Consider the following 17,956-nt stretch of genomic DNA (forward strand, 5'->3'; position numbering starts at 1 on the left):
ACATGCGCAATGCAAGTGCATTATATTTTGAAATTTTTAATTTCAAAGTAGGCTTATATCCCGCTTAGGGTTCTAGTTAAATATACCTACTTGGGAGCATCTCAATAAAATAGCGTTTGAACTTTGAATGTCAAGCACACTATATAAGGTATAGTGTAAAGGTCCCATTTTACTAATATTTACAAGATCAAGTGCTACATATTTGGAAATACATAATTTAAATGTAAGTTATTTATTGTCCCTCTATCCCTCTTAGAACAGCTTCCAAGTGTTAAATAAATTCACTTCGGTTTTTTCTTTCCTTAGTTTATTACTTAATGAGCTTTAAATATTCTAAAACTCTATTTAATACGGAAGCAAATAATTAACAGAACTGGATTACTAGCGTGAATCATACTCATATGGCAACTTTTATCTGAAAAAATGTTGGAATGATTGGATGGATTAGTTGCTAGGAATGTTCAGTGTGCGCATGCATGGTGCAAGCTTGGACTGCATGTGACGAAGAGAAACTAAACTGGAAAAATAATCATAATCAAGTGTGCGTACAGATAATGTCACATAGAGTCATGGAGAAGGAAGGCCCGACTTTGATAAAAAGTTATAGTAGTGCTCTGTTACCGCCAATCGTTGTACCCTGATTTCAAGATTGCGTTTCCTTTCTTGAATTTCCTTTTCAATTCCAGCCCTTGCGTTGTTTTTGTCCCGCTGAGCTCGCCCCTCTGCTGCCGTCGATAGTCGAAGACGTTCCTCAATGCGTTTTTGTTTCCGCTTTTTCTCAACTTCTTTTTCCCTTTTCTCAATTTCTTTTTCCCATTCTTCAAATTCACCGCTGCGGAAAACCTTACATTCCATGTTATTGACCCAAAGGGTGATCATGTTGGGGTGCTCCGCGACTTCATTTCTCAGTACATCAATTGCCTCGCGGATGCCCGGACTGTCACTTCTATAGTACCCGGAGCATCGGAACACGACCTTCTCAAGACTGTCGAGATGCTTGATGCCCATGTAGTAGTCTTGACTTACTGTGCCTGTGTAGAACTTGAACTCAAGATGTTTCAGCTTCGGCATCGCTCCTTCCCCGAAGGTGATCACCCGTGGCAGACGGCAATCAACGTAGAACGTCTCTAGCTTTGAGAACCCTCCATCAGTGATGGCAACCGGCTCCCGTGGGAGGACCTCGAACCTGAGTTGGAGAGCCTGCAGGTTGGGCATCTGCGTCTTCAGAAACTCGAGGTCTTCGTGCACCAGTTTGCAGAGCCTGATATCTAAGGAGCAGACATTGCACAAGTCTTGCTTGACCCACTGCGGGACTTTCATGTGTCTCCCGGCAACTCTAAGCATCCGAACTGGTAGGACTTCACACTTCGAGCCGAAATGGTTAAAGAGGATGAGGATGGATAGGTCATCCCTTTGCGACATAATAACATCTTCACAACCACTTTGCAACATCAACTTCTCCACTTGAACAGATAACCTATTTATGTTTGTATCAACAACCACACTTAATAACGGATTCGGGTCTTTACTGCAGGATATCTCTCGTACCTTAGAACCACTTATGTCCAGAGTCCTCAGATGCTGCAGTTTCCCGATTTCCTTGGGCAACTCTGTCACCGGTGTCCAGCTTACATTCAGAGTCTTCAAAGATTGCAATTTCTCGATCCACGTAGGCAGCTCCGTGACCTCTGTGCCACTTACATCCAGAGTCTCCAAGCGCTCAAGGTTCTTGATTTCCCTTGGTAGCTCCTTGACCTTTGTGTACTGTACATACAGATTCTTCAAAGATTGCAATTTCTCGATACACGTAGGCAGCTCCGTGACATTTGTGCAACCTACATCCAGAGTCTTCAAAGATTGCAATTTCTCGATCCACGTAGGCAGCTCCGTGACCTTTGTGCCACATACATTCAGAGTCTCTAAGTGCTGCAGTTTCCCAATTTCCGTTGGTAGTTTTCTAATCGATATACCTACCACGCACAGGGTCTCCAGATTCTGCAGTCTCTCAATCTCCGTTGGTAGTTCACGAATCCATGTACCTCCCACGTACAGGGTCTCCAGATTCTGCAGTTTCCCAATCTCCCGTGGGAGCTCTGTGATATCACGGCACTGCATAAGATCCAGACACTTGAGCGAGATCAGCCCACATATATCCACCAGATGACGATATTCTAGACGACCACTGCTTTCATCTATTTGTAGCACTCGCAGCTTTTTGAACGCCTTGAAGGGGACACCATCCAGCTGGGATTGCTTACCACAAACAACAAGGGAGCGAGTATGAGACAGCACATCCTCATCTGGACAGCGATCCGTTCCGAGAGAAAGACGACGGATCTGTTTGGCATGCGAGGAGTTTGGCATATCGCCCCAATGGTAAGCAATAAAATTATCTTCCTTTGCTTTGCACACGAGGAAGGCTAAGATAATGGGGTGAATTAAGTAGTAAAAATCCTGTTCCCGCTCCAACAGATTCCTGGAGACAAGCTTGTCAAAGTAAGCTTCTGCTATTTCAACTTGCGAAACAAATCCTTCAGCAACCCACTTTCTCACCAAGCCTCCCGTATAACCCATCGAAGGACATATGGTACAGTATAGCAAGCAAGTCCTCAGCTGAACGGGAAGATCGTCGAAACCAAGGCATAGACTCTGGACCAGTGGTTTCAAGGATGGAGTGATCAGAAATCCATCATACAGAACGTGTCTTGCCCAATAAAATTCCTCATCATCACCTTGCACATGGTGGCTCTCTGCCCATGCTGACGACAAACAGATTACTGCTAGCGGACAAAAATCAAATGGTGGACTGTCGCACATATCCGCAATCTCAGTGGACAAATCCGCAATCTCATAGCTGAAAGTTGACAGCCCCTCGACAGATTTGCTCAGTCTCATAGCTGATAGTCTTTCAGCTTCCGCACGACCAAACTTCTGTTCGTACACACCTGCGCGTTGTTCAGTTTCACATTTCTCAGCTATACTCCTGACCCGGGTCGTCATGATTATTTTACAGCCCAGATTATCCTTGGGAAGAGCCTTACGGATGACTTCCCATTCTTCCCAGCGCCAAATGTCATCAATTATGACCAGGTACCTACAAAAGAAAAACAAGACACAATACATTATAATGTATCTACACAAATAATGAAATTCATTACATTTTGACACAAAACATTATAATGTATCTACACAAATAATTATTGGTAACCAATTTTTTAAAATAATCTACAACCAAACATAGTTCCTTCATAGATGACATCTTGGTACTAAGTTGCGTGCTAAAACAACTTTTCATGCTATTGCAATAACGGAAAAGTTCAAATTACTCCCTTCAAGTATGGCCGAAGTCTAGATAACCCCCATAAACTTATAAGATTTGTCTTGCTAAGGGGTAAATTGGACCAATTAACATAGTTGTAGGTGTAAAGTGAACAAAAATAGTTTAGGGGTTATCAGGACTGTGGGCATACTTGATGGAAGTAATTTGGAAATTTTCCTTACAATAACAAAAAATGAAATGTATCGTCTTGCCAGATTTTAGTAACAAACAAAGTGATGGATTGGAATTAGATTACACCAAAAGCTAGGTTTTCAAACTAACATGTACCACCTATGATTTTCTTGCAATATTAGTAGGCAAGAATGAATTGGGAAGTCAAAATCTAGATTTGTCAAGTCACGACAGATAGTGTAGGGGCCAACCCTAAAAGAGACCCCGAATGTCATTCATATCATTCCCTGGCTTCATACAGCTTTTATTGACATTTTACATAAGGTTACAAAAGAGAAACAAAGTGCATCCACTAAGGGTAGCCTCAGGGTAGCAATACAACAGAGTTCTATGTAGTATTCCCAAGTCCACAGGCAACTTGCTCCTAAGGTTGATCTCCAAGATCCTCATCACCTTCAACAATGATTTCCTCCTCAATAGAAAGAAATCAGTAAAGCAAGTAGAGTACTCAGCAAATCCCACTGTCGTAGAGTTATTTCATGCTGTTTTTTCATGGAGGGCTCTGGTTTGATATTTGCCAAAAAGCCATTTTTATGCGGGGTGAAAGGTTATAGCAATTAAAAGGAATATAGGACATTTAGCAATAGTTTGTTGGTCGTGGAAGGGGGAAACTACATCCCTTCCGGTCCCGTATTTTATTTAGCATCAGGATCCGTAAGGGACTTCTTGAGCCAACTTTGCCTTATTTAGAAACAATTCCTCGGACCAAGGTCCGATACACAAGATTTTTCATAAAAACAATGTTATGACTAATCTATGCGAGCTTTGACCAAGTGGGCTCATATCTGTGAGCCTCGGCTATCCAGATACATTCCAAGAAAGCAGATGCATCATAAATGTGGTATACAATACGATCAGGCCACTCTAGACCTCAACCTATGACCCATGTCCACCAGACCTAGGACAAAGTGAAGGTCATGTTCCAGTCTACCCATTGCCCACCGTGGCCCCTTGGGGTGGTTCACTAAGTTCAACTGGTGGGATGCGAATCGAGGCCTCACATAGATAGCTACTCTCGAGGTTTGTACCTTTTCAACGCGTGTGGTTGTACGATTCACCAGATAGACTTGCCCATGAACCGGTCCTTATATGACCAGAGTAAGCTTTTTGGATAGGATCCTCCATCGAGGCTACCCTCTTACTCTCATGTCTAGCCTAATTTGGTTGCTAGACTTGTTAGTTATTTTATCTAATTTTAAAAGCACGCAAACCTTTTGGTATTTTGTAAACTTGTGAATGACTCCATAAGTAGTTCCTAAGCATTTCTATTGCATCCTAGGTTTATGGTATCAAGGAGGGCTTGAATTATTTAGGAATAACTTAGCAGCGTAGAGAAAATATTATGCAAGGTTTTGAATGGAAAGTCCATGTTATTATCTTGGCTCATTTTATTTATAAAACTTGGGATTCAAGGGATGCTAATGCGTGGGACTTGCCTTCTTCAAAGTCTTGTTCGTTCAGAACTTCCTCTTCCTAGTCCAGGTCATCAAACTCGTTCCCGGTATTATCGAATTCTACATAATCATAGTTATAAGAAATCAATCGAGCAAACATGGCAATACATCAAACATGAGTTAAAAGAGTAGAATTAGGGATTAGAAGGCTTGGGTGATTTTCTAGAATTTTGTAGGATTTTCTAGAGTTTATTGGAATGGTTTCCTATTTTTGGTCACATGAAATATAGGCTTTTCTATTTTTGGAAAGGATGAGAGTTTGCTCGGGGGAGTTTTTGGTGTGGGATTTGGGTAAACAAGGTATGGATGGGTTTAGAATCATCTCTAATATTTTTGGTAAATGTTTGGTAATTTTTATCACGGTGAAGTGAAGTTTGGGGTACAAGAACCCGAGTGGCCATAGCAAAGATGAGAAGGAAAGAGAGTAGGGGTTGACAAGTGGGCCAGATTGCGACGTGGCAAAGGGGGTCCGCGTGGGGCTGGCATGGTCGGGTTGTGCTGTGGACTGGTGGTCCATGTGGTGGACTGGGGGCGCGTGCCTGCGGTCCTTGTGGACTGGGAGCAGGGAAGGGGGGAGAAGGGGTGGCGTTGCTTGGGCTGTGATGCCGAACCATCGCACAGGGCAAAGCCGCTTGCCATGGCAAGCTGTGCCAGGTAAGGTAGAGTTTGGGCCAGGTCAAAAAGTAGCCGGGGTGCTAGAGGGGGCCATGGCGAGGCTAGGGAAGGTGGTGTGGAGATCAGGGAGTGGCCGGCGGCGAGTCTAGAGCTCGTCGGAGTTCGTGCAATGGCACGGTAGATAGGGGAGAGGATAATAGGGGCAGCAGAGGCTGGACAACAACCTAGGGAGGATGGGGGAGTACCTCAGTTACGTATGTGAGCAGCACAAGGACCGGGAGAGGGAACGATGATGAGTAGCAGCGGTGGCCTGAGCAGCGGCGGTGGAGCTCGCGGGGAGTAGCCAGCGAGGCTGCTGCGACGCTCGGGGAGGGGTGGCTACTGCCACGCGGCAATCCCTGACTTCGAACCAGCTCGGATCTAGGGAGTAGAGCGCGGCGGCGGGTAGGGGTGGCGTGACATAGTTTCTAAGTTCGGCAAGAGGGGATTAAGGTGGAGGGGGAAGGGCGAGGGAGCAGTGAGGAGTGCCGGGGCTATTTATAGCCTGGGGACGCTGTGGTGAGCCTTAACCGAGCTTATCCAGCAGGGGTTCCGTGGCACCAGCGCGACAGCGGCGGCGACACGTGTCGCGGATGGCGGGAGGAGATAGGGTCGGGGAAGGGGTTATGGTAGGAGAGACGGGTGTGTTGGACGCATGTTGACACTTTTTTTTTACTAGAGTGAACCACAGAGGACAGAGTTCCGAAGCCGATACGGGCAAAGAAGATCGAAGCAGAACCGACTCCACTAGATAAGCGAAGGAGCATGGAGATGTATCTTAGTTAACTCAGTTTTAGTTTTTGGATTAATTGTAATAGTCATTGTCGTAATCGACTAGGATTTGGTACATGCTAGGGTATAAATATAAGCCCAAGGCATTGTAATCTAATAATCAACAATCAGTCAACACAACAGTTCTTCCTTTTTGGCACCCCCCGCCAAATCTTAGGAGTATACGTAGAATAGAATTGGTGAGTTTCTTCTTGCGTGCAGGGCTGCACCAGCTTCGATCTCAAGCGAGCTTGTAAGTACCATCACCCGGTCATTATGTTACTTGTATCAGAACTTTCTCGGTTAAGTCTGAGATTCTAATCTCTTAGCGTAAGGCTAGTTATCGAGTTACCAACAATTGAATAAGGTTGCATCGTTTCGACCTCTTGATTGTCTTTGAAGTGCTCATAGTTATTGAGTTGTTTTGTTTCATTAAGTTGCATCGCATCGATCTCTTAATTGCATCAAATGCTCACAGTTATCGGGTTGCTTAGATCTAATTAGGTTTGTTCCGCATCGACTTCCTAGTTGTTTCTAAGCGCTCACTAGTTATCTGATCGTATTGGCTAATTTGCTTTGCATGCCTTTATTGCTTTATTTTTAATAGATCCAATAAATCTTTACCCTCACCCCTTGCATTACCAGCCAATAGATCTTTAGTATGAGACTCCTGCTGTGGAGCCCGATGCTGTCTTGGTTGGGTCTGATCCATCATTCCCGTAGCAGTCCGATGCCATCGAGCCAATGGCCATGTGCGCGAGGCCTTGTTATTGCTTTCTAGTCTTTTAAACCAGAAAGAGCGAGTTAATGCCCTGCGTTGCCATGTTGTCCGATCCATCGGCTCATGACATTGATTAGCTCCAACAGTCTAATTAACTAGAATGTAATAGACAAGTTATTTCTTAATGGCAGTTGTTTTACTTAGGTCTATCTTAGACCGTCGGCTCATATAGCTGATGGCACATGCCACTAATGTTATCTTTTTTACTTACACCGCATGATTACATTTAACATATCTTATCGGTGTTTATTCAAAGAACGCCTATCCATGAGTTTGAAGGCTTAGCCGCCTATCGACTCAGGAATTTTATGTTTTCCTTATCAATTGCAAGTCAAATTGACTGGCACGCCACGCATATTTGGGAGCTAATTTGGAGCCTGCACTGGAGTTAAGCAAATCTTCCAGGTCTTCACGTGTTATTCAACGCAGAGTCTGAATCCTAGATTTTGCATCAACACGCTCTTGGCACGCCCAGTGGGACAAATAGCCTTATTACTTGGTCGATATCAATACTCGGCTTATCGGAGGGAGTCCTAATGGATGCTGCAACTGATGATATAGATGGGAAGTTAGGACAAGGATTTACATCAGCTGACCTACTAGAAGAAGTTGATATAGGCCCAGGTGATATGCCAAGGCTGACGTTTATAAGTTCTAAATTAAGTCCTTAGTATAAGAAAAAATTAGTAGAGCTGTTGAAAGAGTACAACGATTGCTTTGCTTGGGAGTGTTATGAGATGCTAGGATTAAGCTGAACGATCGTGGAGCATCGGCTACCAATCAAATCGTGCCATCGGCCTTTCAAGCAACTTGCAAGGAGATTTAAGCCAAAATTACTTGAAGCGATCAAAGCTGAAATTACAAGATTGTATGAGGCCAAGTTTATTAGGCTGTGCCGATATGCAGAATGGGTGTCCAATATCATGCTTGTCATCAAGAAAAATGGAAAACTTAGAGCTTGTGTGGATTTCCAGAATGTGAATAAAGCTACAGCAAAGGATCAGTACCCAATGCCAGTTGCAGATACAATGGTTGATTCAGCATCAGGTCATAAGATCTTGAGTTTCATGGATGGGAACGTAGGGTATAATCAGATATTGATGGCAGAAGAAGTTATCTCAAAGACTGTGTTTTGGTGCCTAGGGGCTCTTGGGTTGTATGAATGGGTGGTCATGACTTATGGCTTAAAGAATGCTAGTGCAACTTATCAACCAGCAATGAATTACATTTTCCATAAGCTCATTGGTACAGTGGTGGAGATCTAAATCGATGACGTGGTAGTCAAATCTAAGACCCCAGAAGGACATCTGGCCGATCTACGTGAAACACTGGACTTCACAAGGTAGCATGGTTTAAAGATGAATCCAAATAAGTGTGCTTTCGGTGTATCGGCTGGGGAATTTTTAGGTTTTATGGTGCGTGAAAGAGGAATTGAAGGTGGTCAAATGAGTATCAAAGCTATTAATATTGCTGTTCCTCCAACAAATAAGACCGAGTTGCAGTCTCTGGTTGGGAAAATTAACTTCATCAGGATATTTATATCCAGTCTATCAACACGCATCGAGCCATTTATGCCCCTGTTGAAGATAAAGCCTGATCAAGAATTTGTGTGGCGAGAAAAGCAATAAGCAGTACTGGATGAAATTAAGAAAAATTTAAATCACCACCGGTTCTGATTGTGCTGCACACAGGATCGGCCATTCAAGTTGTACTTATCAGGAGCGGGTTGTCTTTTATTTGAGCAGAAGGTTTTTGGATGCAGAAACCAGGTATCCTCCCATTGAGAAATTATGTTTGTGCTTGTATTTTTCATGCATGAAATTAGGCCATTATCTGTTGACATCTGAGTGCATGGTGGTATGCAAAGCCCATGTAGTAAAATATCTGGGAAAAAGTCCATTTTACTCCCCCTCACCTATTTACTTTCTCCGCTTAACCCCTAAGCAAAATTTAGGTTCACTTTACTCTCCTGAACTATTTCATTTGGTTCAATCTACACACTAATTAGATTTCTCTTTTTTGTTAGAAAAATACTTTAGAAATTCTTTATGATTACTTTTTTTATAATTTTGTATATCTAAGATCAATTTCGTATTAAATATTTCTAACATATGAAAATAACTATGAAAAATTCTTAGTATAATTTTTTTACATAAGGGATTGTGTTTTACATCTGCTCACAAAATTTGAACTCAAAATTCAACTCATACATGGAGAAAGAAAAAAGAGAAATCAGATTATTTGGTAGATTGGACCAAATGAAATAGTTTAGGGGAGTAAGGTGAGAGCCTAAATTTTATTCAGGAGGTTAAGCGGATAAAGTGGATAAGTGAGGGGAGTAAAATGGACTTTTTCCAAATATATGTTGTCAGCTCCTATCATGAAAGAAAGGATGTCCAAATGGATTTTGGCGTTAACTGAATTTGACTTACGATATAGGTCCGTTAAGGCAGTAAAGGCGCAGGCTGTAGCCGATTTCATCGTTCAACATCGTGATAAATCTGTTGACATGATAGAGTTGGCACCGTGGGTTTTGTTTTTTGATGGATCATCGTGATGGATCATCTTGTTTTTTGATGGATCATCTTGTGACCTCCGCAGGCGGCGTGAGGTCGGGGCTGGGAATGGCATCAAGCTTGGGGGTGGCGAGTGGCGCGCTCGCCTACGGAGCTCACGTGCAACAGCTCGTCGGTGGAGCTCCGGGAGGAAGACTGCAGCGTGCTCACCGGCGAAGGTCGGGGGCAGCAGCTCATCGGTGGAGCTCTGGGAGGAAGACTACGGCACGCTCATTGGCAGATCTCGAGGAGGAAGACAGGCGGCGGTGTTAGCTCAGGGCGGAGGGCAGCACGCTCGACGGTGCTGAGCTCCAAAGCTGCGAGCGACACTATCTCGGGGCGGAGGACGGCATGCTCGTCGGTGGTGCGCGCACGGGAGCAGCTCAGGTAGGGAAGGAAAGGTTTGGGGTGGGGTGGGGGGGGGGGGGTGGGAAGCCAACAAGCCAGATGCGGTCAGCTTCTGAGCTTTTCGAGTTTGACGTTATAATGGAAGAAGTGCTTCCATTATAAGTCGATGAGAAGCTGCACGTTTGGCAGGCTACACAGCTTAAAAATAAGTAGAAGCGGCAAATAAGCAGCTCCAAACGGGGTCATAATGACACATGATAGATCCAATTTGTATTTGGAAATAAGTTGCATTACATGCATATTTTAATCGTTACATACACGTGACAGGTCCAATTCTTTTAGATAAATGACACTTAGACCCTGTTTGGATACACAGTGCTAAACTTTAGCATTTACCCTCAAATGGAGTGCTAAAGTTTATCACTTGAGGCTGTTTGGATACTGTGCTAAAGTTTAGCACCTTTGATGAGAAATGACTACATTGCCCTCATTTATTACTCCTCTTCATTCCTCTCCTTTTTTTCCTCCTCCTTTTCCTCATCTCCTTTACCCCTGCGAGCTACTGCGCCTCCATTCCCTCCCGCCACCACCGCCGCCACCTCCCTCCCCGCTCCTCCCTCGCGCCCCCTCCAGATCCGTGCGCCGGGCAGAGGAGGCGGGGCCAGGCGGAGGCGGGCGTTGGAGGCGGGGCCAACGAAGGTGGCGGGGCCCCGCATTGCTGGTGGGGCCCAGCATTGCTAGCGGAGGCAGTGGGGGCAGCCGACGGAGGTAGCAGGGGTGCCCGGAGGAGGCTGGTGGCGGAGACGGCGAGGCGGCGCTGGTCGGATCCCAAGCCGGCGGCTGCCCGTGAGGTGGTGGCGGCGCGGGTCGCGCGGAGGAGGCGGGGCCAGCGGAGGCGGCGTGGCACGCCAGCAAAGCTGGCGGGACGGGCTGAGGAGGCGGGGCTGGCGGAGGTGGCGTGGCACGCCGGCGGAGGCGACAAGGCCGGGCAGTGGAGGCAGGGCCAGCGGAGGCAGCGGGGGCGGGCGGCGGAGGCACGGCAGGCAGAGGCAGCGGGGCAGTGTAACACCCAAAATTTTCAAGAGTTTAAATTCACTAAAATTTGCTCAAATTAGGATGTCATTTAAATTCTTAGGCATATTAATTTTCATTTTATACCAATTAAATTAATTCACCATAGGAGTTTATTGTGCATTCATGCTACTGCATAATTTTGGTTGATTGTGTTTGAATCAAATTTGAATTTCAAATTCAATTTCCAATTTTCAAAACCTTTCCTTCTATCCTTTTCTTTTTTTTCTTTTTCTTTCTTCTCTTGGGCCGCACTCTTCTCCTACCCCTTCCTTCTTTCTTTCGGCCCAGCGCCTCCTTCTCTTCCGGTAGCCCAGCACCACTAGCTCCTCCGGCCCACTCCACTTTCCCCTCGCTAGCCCAGCTTCTCTCCCTGCTCGCCCGCTCCCTTTTTTCCTCCGCCGACCCACGAAACTGTGCGAGCCCAACAGCCACGCCAGCCCGCCTTCCACCCGTGGCCACCGACAGGTGGGCCCCGCCGTCGTCTCCCACCTCCGGCCGGACTCCTGCCCGCCGGCAACAGCCGCGCGAGATCTCCGCGCGGGAGCCGCCTTCCCGGCCGATTTGAATGCGATCACCCCTTATCCCTTGACGTGCAAGCCGCCGCCATCCGCACCTATTTAAGTCGCCGCTCCCTCCTGGCCTCGAGCACCCCACGCCAGCACCCGAAACCCTAGCCGCCGCGAGCTCCAGCGCCGCCGCCACTTCTCCGCTGCCAAGCACCGCCCTCCGATGAGCCTCGGTCATCATGAACCACCAAAACGAGATCGTCGTGCTTTTCTCCTGCTTCTGGCGTTTTCTGCGCGCGAAACCGAGCCCCGGAGCGCCATTTTGGCTAACTCCGGTGACCCTGCCGCCTGCTGCATTTTCCGCCGCCGCCGTGCTATCGCCGATGACCGCGACCGTCGGATCCAGATCCGATGGCTCACAGCAGGTCAACCAGATCGCGTACCGGGCAACCGCGCCGCGCCACTGTTCTTTTGCACATAAGCCCTCGCCTTTTCCACAAATCAACCCGTGGTCCAGATCGCGTTGAAAATATTTACAGATCTGCCCTCGTATTTTTCGGATTAAGCCCTGAGTTTTCTAAAAATCAACCCGCCATCCATTTTGGAGTTTTTGTGCGTTAAACCTTCGGTTTATACGCATGACTACGTATAGGTCCTCGGTTTTTCGTAGTTTGACCCTAGAAGTTTTGTTTTTCTCGCAGAAAGCCCCTGGATCTTGTTTTAATCATAACTTTTGCATCTTAACTTCGTTTTTCTTGTTCTTTATATGCACGTGTTCATTTCAAAGCGTAGATAAATTTTACAAGCTTGTTTCCTCTGTTTAATTGTGATTGGTGTACTGTTTCTTACTTTATGCCCATGTTTGCTTGTATGTGCTCGTGTGACGCGTGTAGATGTTCAACAGTTGGAGGGATTTGAAGATCAAGCCTTCGAGGAGTAAGAACAGTAGGAGCAAGGCCAAGAAGGCAAGTCATGTCCTTGATCACTACTTTTTAGTCCTATACACCTTTACTTTCTCGTACTCAACTATTATGCTATGCACATGTTAAGATTAAATTGAGGGTTCCCAATTAAGGTTCACCTAGATTGAAATTACCTTTGCCTTAACCAACCGGGTTTACTTTTATCTTGGGTAGCTCATGCTTAGTGCTTACTTGGTATAGGGTGGTTTAACTGAACTCAATATTTAGTCTTGCTTTACTTCTGTTATACTTTTCATTAATACAAGATCATAAGTGTTTAATTGGAACATGGAGAACCACCCAGGAAAACAGTGCTACCACAAGACTAAATGGCTCTGGTCTTGGCTGAATAATTAGAAACTCTAGTCTGGGGTAATCTTACCGAAAGGGCAAGAGGGGAGGCGTTGATGGGATATAGCACTCGCTCTCGGGGGAAGTGGGCTTTGCTAAGACACTATACCCACTAGGGGACCGCTATGTTCTGCTTCGACCTGAAACCTTAGCGGGTTACCACATTGCTAGCGAATCTTTGTAAAGGCCTCATAGCGTCCCTATGCAATCACACCTCGGAAGTGTGGTATGGTGCATTGCAAACACCGCATGGTTGGGTCCAAAGTTCTTTTAAACTTTTACGTGACTTGTGGGTAAAGATGTGCCTCCTCTGCAGAGTGTAAAACTGATCAATCAGTCGTGCTCACAGTTAAGAGCGACCTGGACCCTCACATGATAATACTATTGAAAGTTGGACTTAAATTGTTGTCATCTTATGCATATGTTGTTTACTTTATTTATGCTCATGTCTAATTTCGGGTGGTATAAACTTATACTTAGTTAATTGCTAATAAAACTTGACCGACTTAACTAAAAGCTTATGCTAATTAAGCCTTAGCCATACCTTGATTTGCCTTACACTACACTATTCCCCACGACTTGTTGAGTACCAACCATAAGTGTACTCACCCTTGCAAAACCGTTGTTCAGACCAAGATAATCCGGTGGAGTACTTTGACGACTTTGAGGAGTTCTAGGCATACGGTTCTTCAGTCAGCTGCCTGTGGTGTCATCGTCGTCTTTGGAGTTCCGCTACGTAATAATTTAGGCTTTGTGGTTTATTTGAGACTTTCGGTCATGTAATAATGGTTAATACTCTCTTTATTTCGTTATGGCACTGTCTTTGATATTCGCTCATGTCGTACATGTGTGTAACTTGATCCTGGCATACATGTATTTAATGCACTCGATTTTGTCCTTAAAATCGGGTGTGACAGGCAGGCGGAAGAGGCAGGTGGCGGGAAGGAGAGAGAGGAGAGGAGAGAGGGGGGCAGCAGGGGAAAAAATAGGCTTGGGACCACTTTTAGCACCCATTAGCACCTTTTAGCACCTCTTTGGGTGTGCTAAAGAAAATTGGGGTGCTAAACTTTACCACACCTTTTTTAGCACCCCTGTTTTGGAGCCCAAGTGCTAAAAGGTGCTAAAAAGTGAGCTGCTAAAGTTTAGCACCCCTCTCCAAACAAGGCCTTACACCTCCGTGAGCGAGATTGCCCACGAGTTTGCCGACCTTTTTTCATATTATTATAATTATCTAATTGCATGTTTTATTCAAATTGATGGCTGGGATTCACATGTTTTATGGAGTACCTAGCAAAAAGGTTAATGGTCTAGCAAATATTAATTGAGTACTCCATAAAACCTTCACATAATCATATAGGAGCAAATAAAAATAACATGGTACAACTGATAAAAACAAAGATGTTTGATCGAACACTTGGTCAATAGTGCCATATTGGTCAGCTCTGAATTATTGTTAAATTATATGCATTTCACAAAGTTCAATTGTCTCTGGATTTTCCAAAATAATGCAAATATGAGCGGACGCACTGGTTGTGGAACTAGCGTTGCAAACATAATATGATTTTGTTCAGAATAGTACACTAACAAATACATACGTGGTATTTAAGAACGGAATCAGGAAGTAGAGTGGGAATGGAGACGACATACCTCTTGTCAGAGAGGAAATTTGATATGCGTTTGATGAAATCATTTTGCTCGGCTGCAGGCGGTTCAGTGCCACTGCTAGCAGAAAGAAAATTAGGAAATTTGAATTGAATTGGTCAATAATGCCACATCGGTCGCTTATAAATGCTAAATTATAGGCATTTTACAAAGTTCAATTATTATCTATATGGATTCTCAAAAAATAATGCAAAATAATATGATTTGTTCAAAATAGTATGGGTTTTGGAACTAGCGTTCCAATTTCCTAACATAGTATGATTTGTTCAATATAGTAGAATAACACACACGGAGTACTTAGGAACACAATCAGGAATGAAGTAGAGTGAGAATGGAGAGGTCGTACCTCTTGTCAGAGAGGGAAATTGATATGTCGGTGACGATATTTTGTTGGGCTGCAGGTTCGGTGCCACTGCCAGCAGACATTGCACCATCTGTTACTTGGCTGAGGATGGTACCCAGAATCTCCGTCATGTTAGGACTTGGGTGCACGGACACGAAAGCCCGGCATTGGAATTCATCTCCTACTATTGTCTGATACACCAGATCTGCAAGAGTTGTTTTGCCCATCCCTCCAGGTCCAAGAATGCATACCATTTCGTGCTTCTGAAGCAACTGGATGACCTCCGCCTTCTTTTCTTCCATGCCCACAAGCTCCGATGCATCCTTGTGGAGGAAGTGAGCTCGAGGGTCGGTGGTCAGCTTGCTACGGTTGCAGATGGCGTCGCCAATCTTCTGCATCTTGCCGCACTTCTTCGATACATCTTTGACTCTTTCCATGAATTCCTTGAAAGGGCTGTCTGTGGCTTCCCGCTGGATGAAGCTGCCGTCACCACGCTCCAAACCGAGAGTGAAGTCGTCGATGTCGTCCTCCATGTCGTAGGACAGCTCTCGGGCCTCTGTCATCCAGTTCTTGCATGCCGCATCAAGATCCAACTTCCCCCATAACTTCCACAGGAGATGGTGAACTGGCTCGAGCTCGGATTTGATGAACATGATGTCTCCCCGGGTCTTCTCGTGTAGTTTGTACTCATCACCCAGCAAAGCAGAGAGCTTCACCAGGACCGGCCCCAACGCCCCGGTCGCCGCGGTTACGGGGGCAAACCGCTCGTCCATCTCTCCCGGACTCTCCATGCACAAGCGAATGGCAGGAGCAGGCTTTCTGTGTAGTGGAGCACTCTCTCTGACTGAAGGATTATTGCTTCCGATGATTGGCCATCTCTCTTGCTATGACTTTCAGCATCCCACCAACCATGGAGGAGTAATGGTAATAATTTATCTTTTGGTATGATTCACGAAGTTCGTGGGAAAAAATTATTATAATCCTTCCTTTCGTCTACCACGCTCCTCTGCACTGCACAAGGCAATAATGGCACATGGAATTAATGGAGGACGACAGGGTGCCGGTGGTCCATAGTGACCGCGCGGCCACCGAGACAAGTCGCCGGCCCCCAACCACTTAGAGCACTGTGCTGCGATCTGCACTCGCTGAGAGATGGCATAGCATGTGCTGCAGCATTAACAAGGAAACAAAACCGCGCATAACCCGCTTCCAAGTCGCACCCCCAGGGAATCACCCATGTCGTCCTCGCGCATAATCCGCTTCCGAGTCGCAAACCCCTCCCCCGGGAAAATGGATCGCCCCCACGTTGTCCCGAAGGGCGACACGGATGGCACCACAATCCCGCCGCCGGCCCTCCGCCTCCACCACCGTTGCTCCCGCTCCCTTCCCACCTTCGGCATCTCGCTAGAGGTCGGAAGGAGTAGGGATCCATCTCTCTACGCTCTAATAGATTTTAGTAGATCAAGTTCAATTTTAGGGTTTAGATTTCTCCATGCCACGGTTCGTGGTATTGGAGTTTTATTTCCTCCTTATCTAATTGATTTTACTTGATTGTTCTTAAATGTAATTTTATTTTCTTCGAGAGTGCTGTGTGTGACATGATGTACTCAGCTTTGATTTAATACAATTCTTCCTTTGATCTAAAAAAAAGCATGTGCTGCATTAATGCCATGTACTCCATCCGTTTCAAATTGTAGGTCATTCAAACTTTCTTGGAGAGTCCAACCATTTTATATTTGACCAAAATTATAAAAAGGATTATAAAGGTTTATGGTACCGAATAGATATACTATGAAAATATATTTAATGAATAATCTAATAGTACTTATTTGGTATAATAAATGTCAGCACTTTATTGTATAAATTTGGTAAAACTTGAGATGCTTTGACTCTCAAAAAAATTGCAATAGCTTGGAATTTGGGAGGAGGGAGTAGTTGAAGACAGTCCATCCATATGGTTACCGGTACCTGCCGATCAGACCTCTCATTTGGCTTAACTTTTTTCGGCTATGTGTGTTCTTTATCGATGCAAAGAAACCCATCTGACAACAATTTATATGTTCATTAATTAAACATACTGGACCATCCGTCAATATTTTCGTACGGGTTTGTAATTTTGACAAACATAAGTACTTAAACATTTATGAAAAAATTACGGACAGAGTTACTACTTAATAATGATAAAGTTTACCTGCAAGCTCTCTTAGTCGCTAAATATTCTTAAGCGATACTCATGTAAACACGTACTAACATTTATTCACTTGCGAAAACGTATCATACATAGTAATTTGGATCCCCTCTAAAACCAAGGAAAAGTGTAGGAATTTCGAGGAATCGGATCCTATAGAAATTTTTTCTATGAAGTATTTTGGAACAATGGATTGAATTCCTACCTATCCTACGTATCATACATAGTAATTTGGATCCCCTCTAAAACCAAGGAAAAGTGTAGGAATTTCGAGGAATCGGATCCTATAGAAATTTTTTCTATGAAGTATTTTGGAACAATGGATTGAATTCCTACCTATCCTATGAAATTGCTATGGTATGCCTTGTACCATACTTCCTCAATCCTGAAATATAAGGTATTTTGGTTTGTCCGATGGATTTTACTTGATAAGAAGGCTGGTATGGAAAGATATCTCTACCCGCAGGTGTACTAATCGACAAAATCATCCACCATCGGGTAAGCGGATGTGGATACAGGTACATGCTACCCATACCCACATACACATATGTAAAATATACCTAGCTAAAATATGTGATAAACTCATAAACTTGCAACTTGTTAGTGAAGGTAACTTAGATTGGTAACGAACTAATAATTTCATGATCCATTAGACTATTAAATGGTTAAAAATTATCTATTGCCTTTTTTATTTACTCAATTTTGTCGATGTATGCTTTTTATATGTGTTATATTTATGATTATAGTAGTTTATAGTAGGTATACTCTCAAAATTCCCAAGCGGGTACGAGTTGTA

The 17,956-nt window shown here is 44.6% G+C and overlaps 1 protein-coding gene across 2 annotated transcripts; it reads right to left on the bottom strand.

Moving 5' to 3' along the window:
* Positions 1 to 499: 499 nt before the first annotated feature.
* Positions 500 to 15,788, bottom strand: LOC105915009 (putative disease resistance RPP13-like protein 3). 2 transcript variants are annotated; one of them, XM_022829246.1, is made up of 3 exons: positions 14,976 to 15,786; positions 14,615 to 14,686; positions 500 to 3,094 (listed from the first exon to the last, which is right to left on the bottom strand). In XM_022829246.1, exons 1-3 carry the CDS (start codon positions 15,761 to 15,763, stop codon positions 568 to 570), a joined length of 3,387 nt encoding a protein of 1,128 aa, XP_022684981.1. In that variant the 5' UTR covers positions 15,764 to 15,786; the 3' UTR covers positions 500 to 567. The 2 variants fall into 2 exon arrangements, with proteins under 2 accessions (XP_022684981.1, XP_012703746.2); XM_012848292.2 differs by lacking the exon at positions 14,615 to 14,686 and having other exon boundaries at positions 14,976 to 15,788.
* Positions 15,789 to 17,956: the final 2,168 nt, after the last annotated feature.

Source organism: Setaria italica, chromosome VIII, assembly GCF_000263155.2.
Source record: "Setaria italica strain Yugu1 chromosome VIII, Setaria_italica_v2.0, whole genome shotgun sequence".
NCBI lineage: Eukaryota > Viridiplantae > Streptophyta > Magnoliopsida > Poales > Poaceae > Setaria > Setaria italica.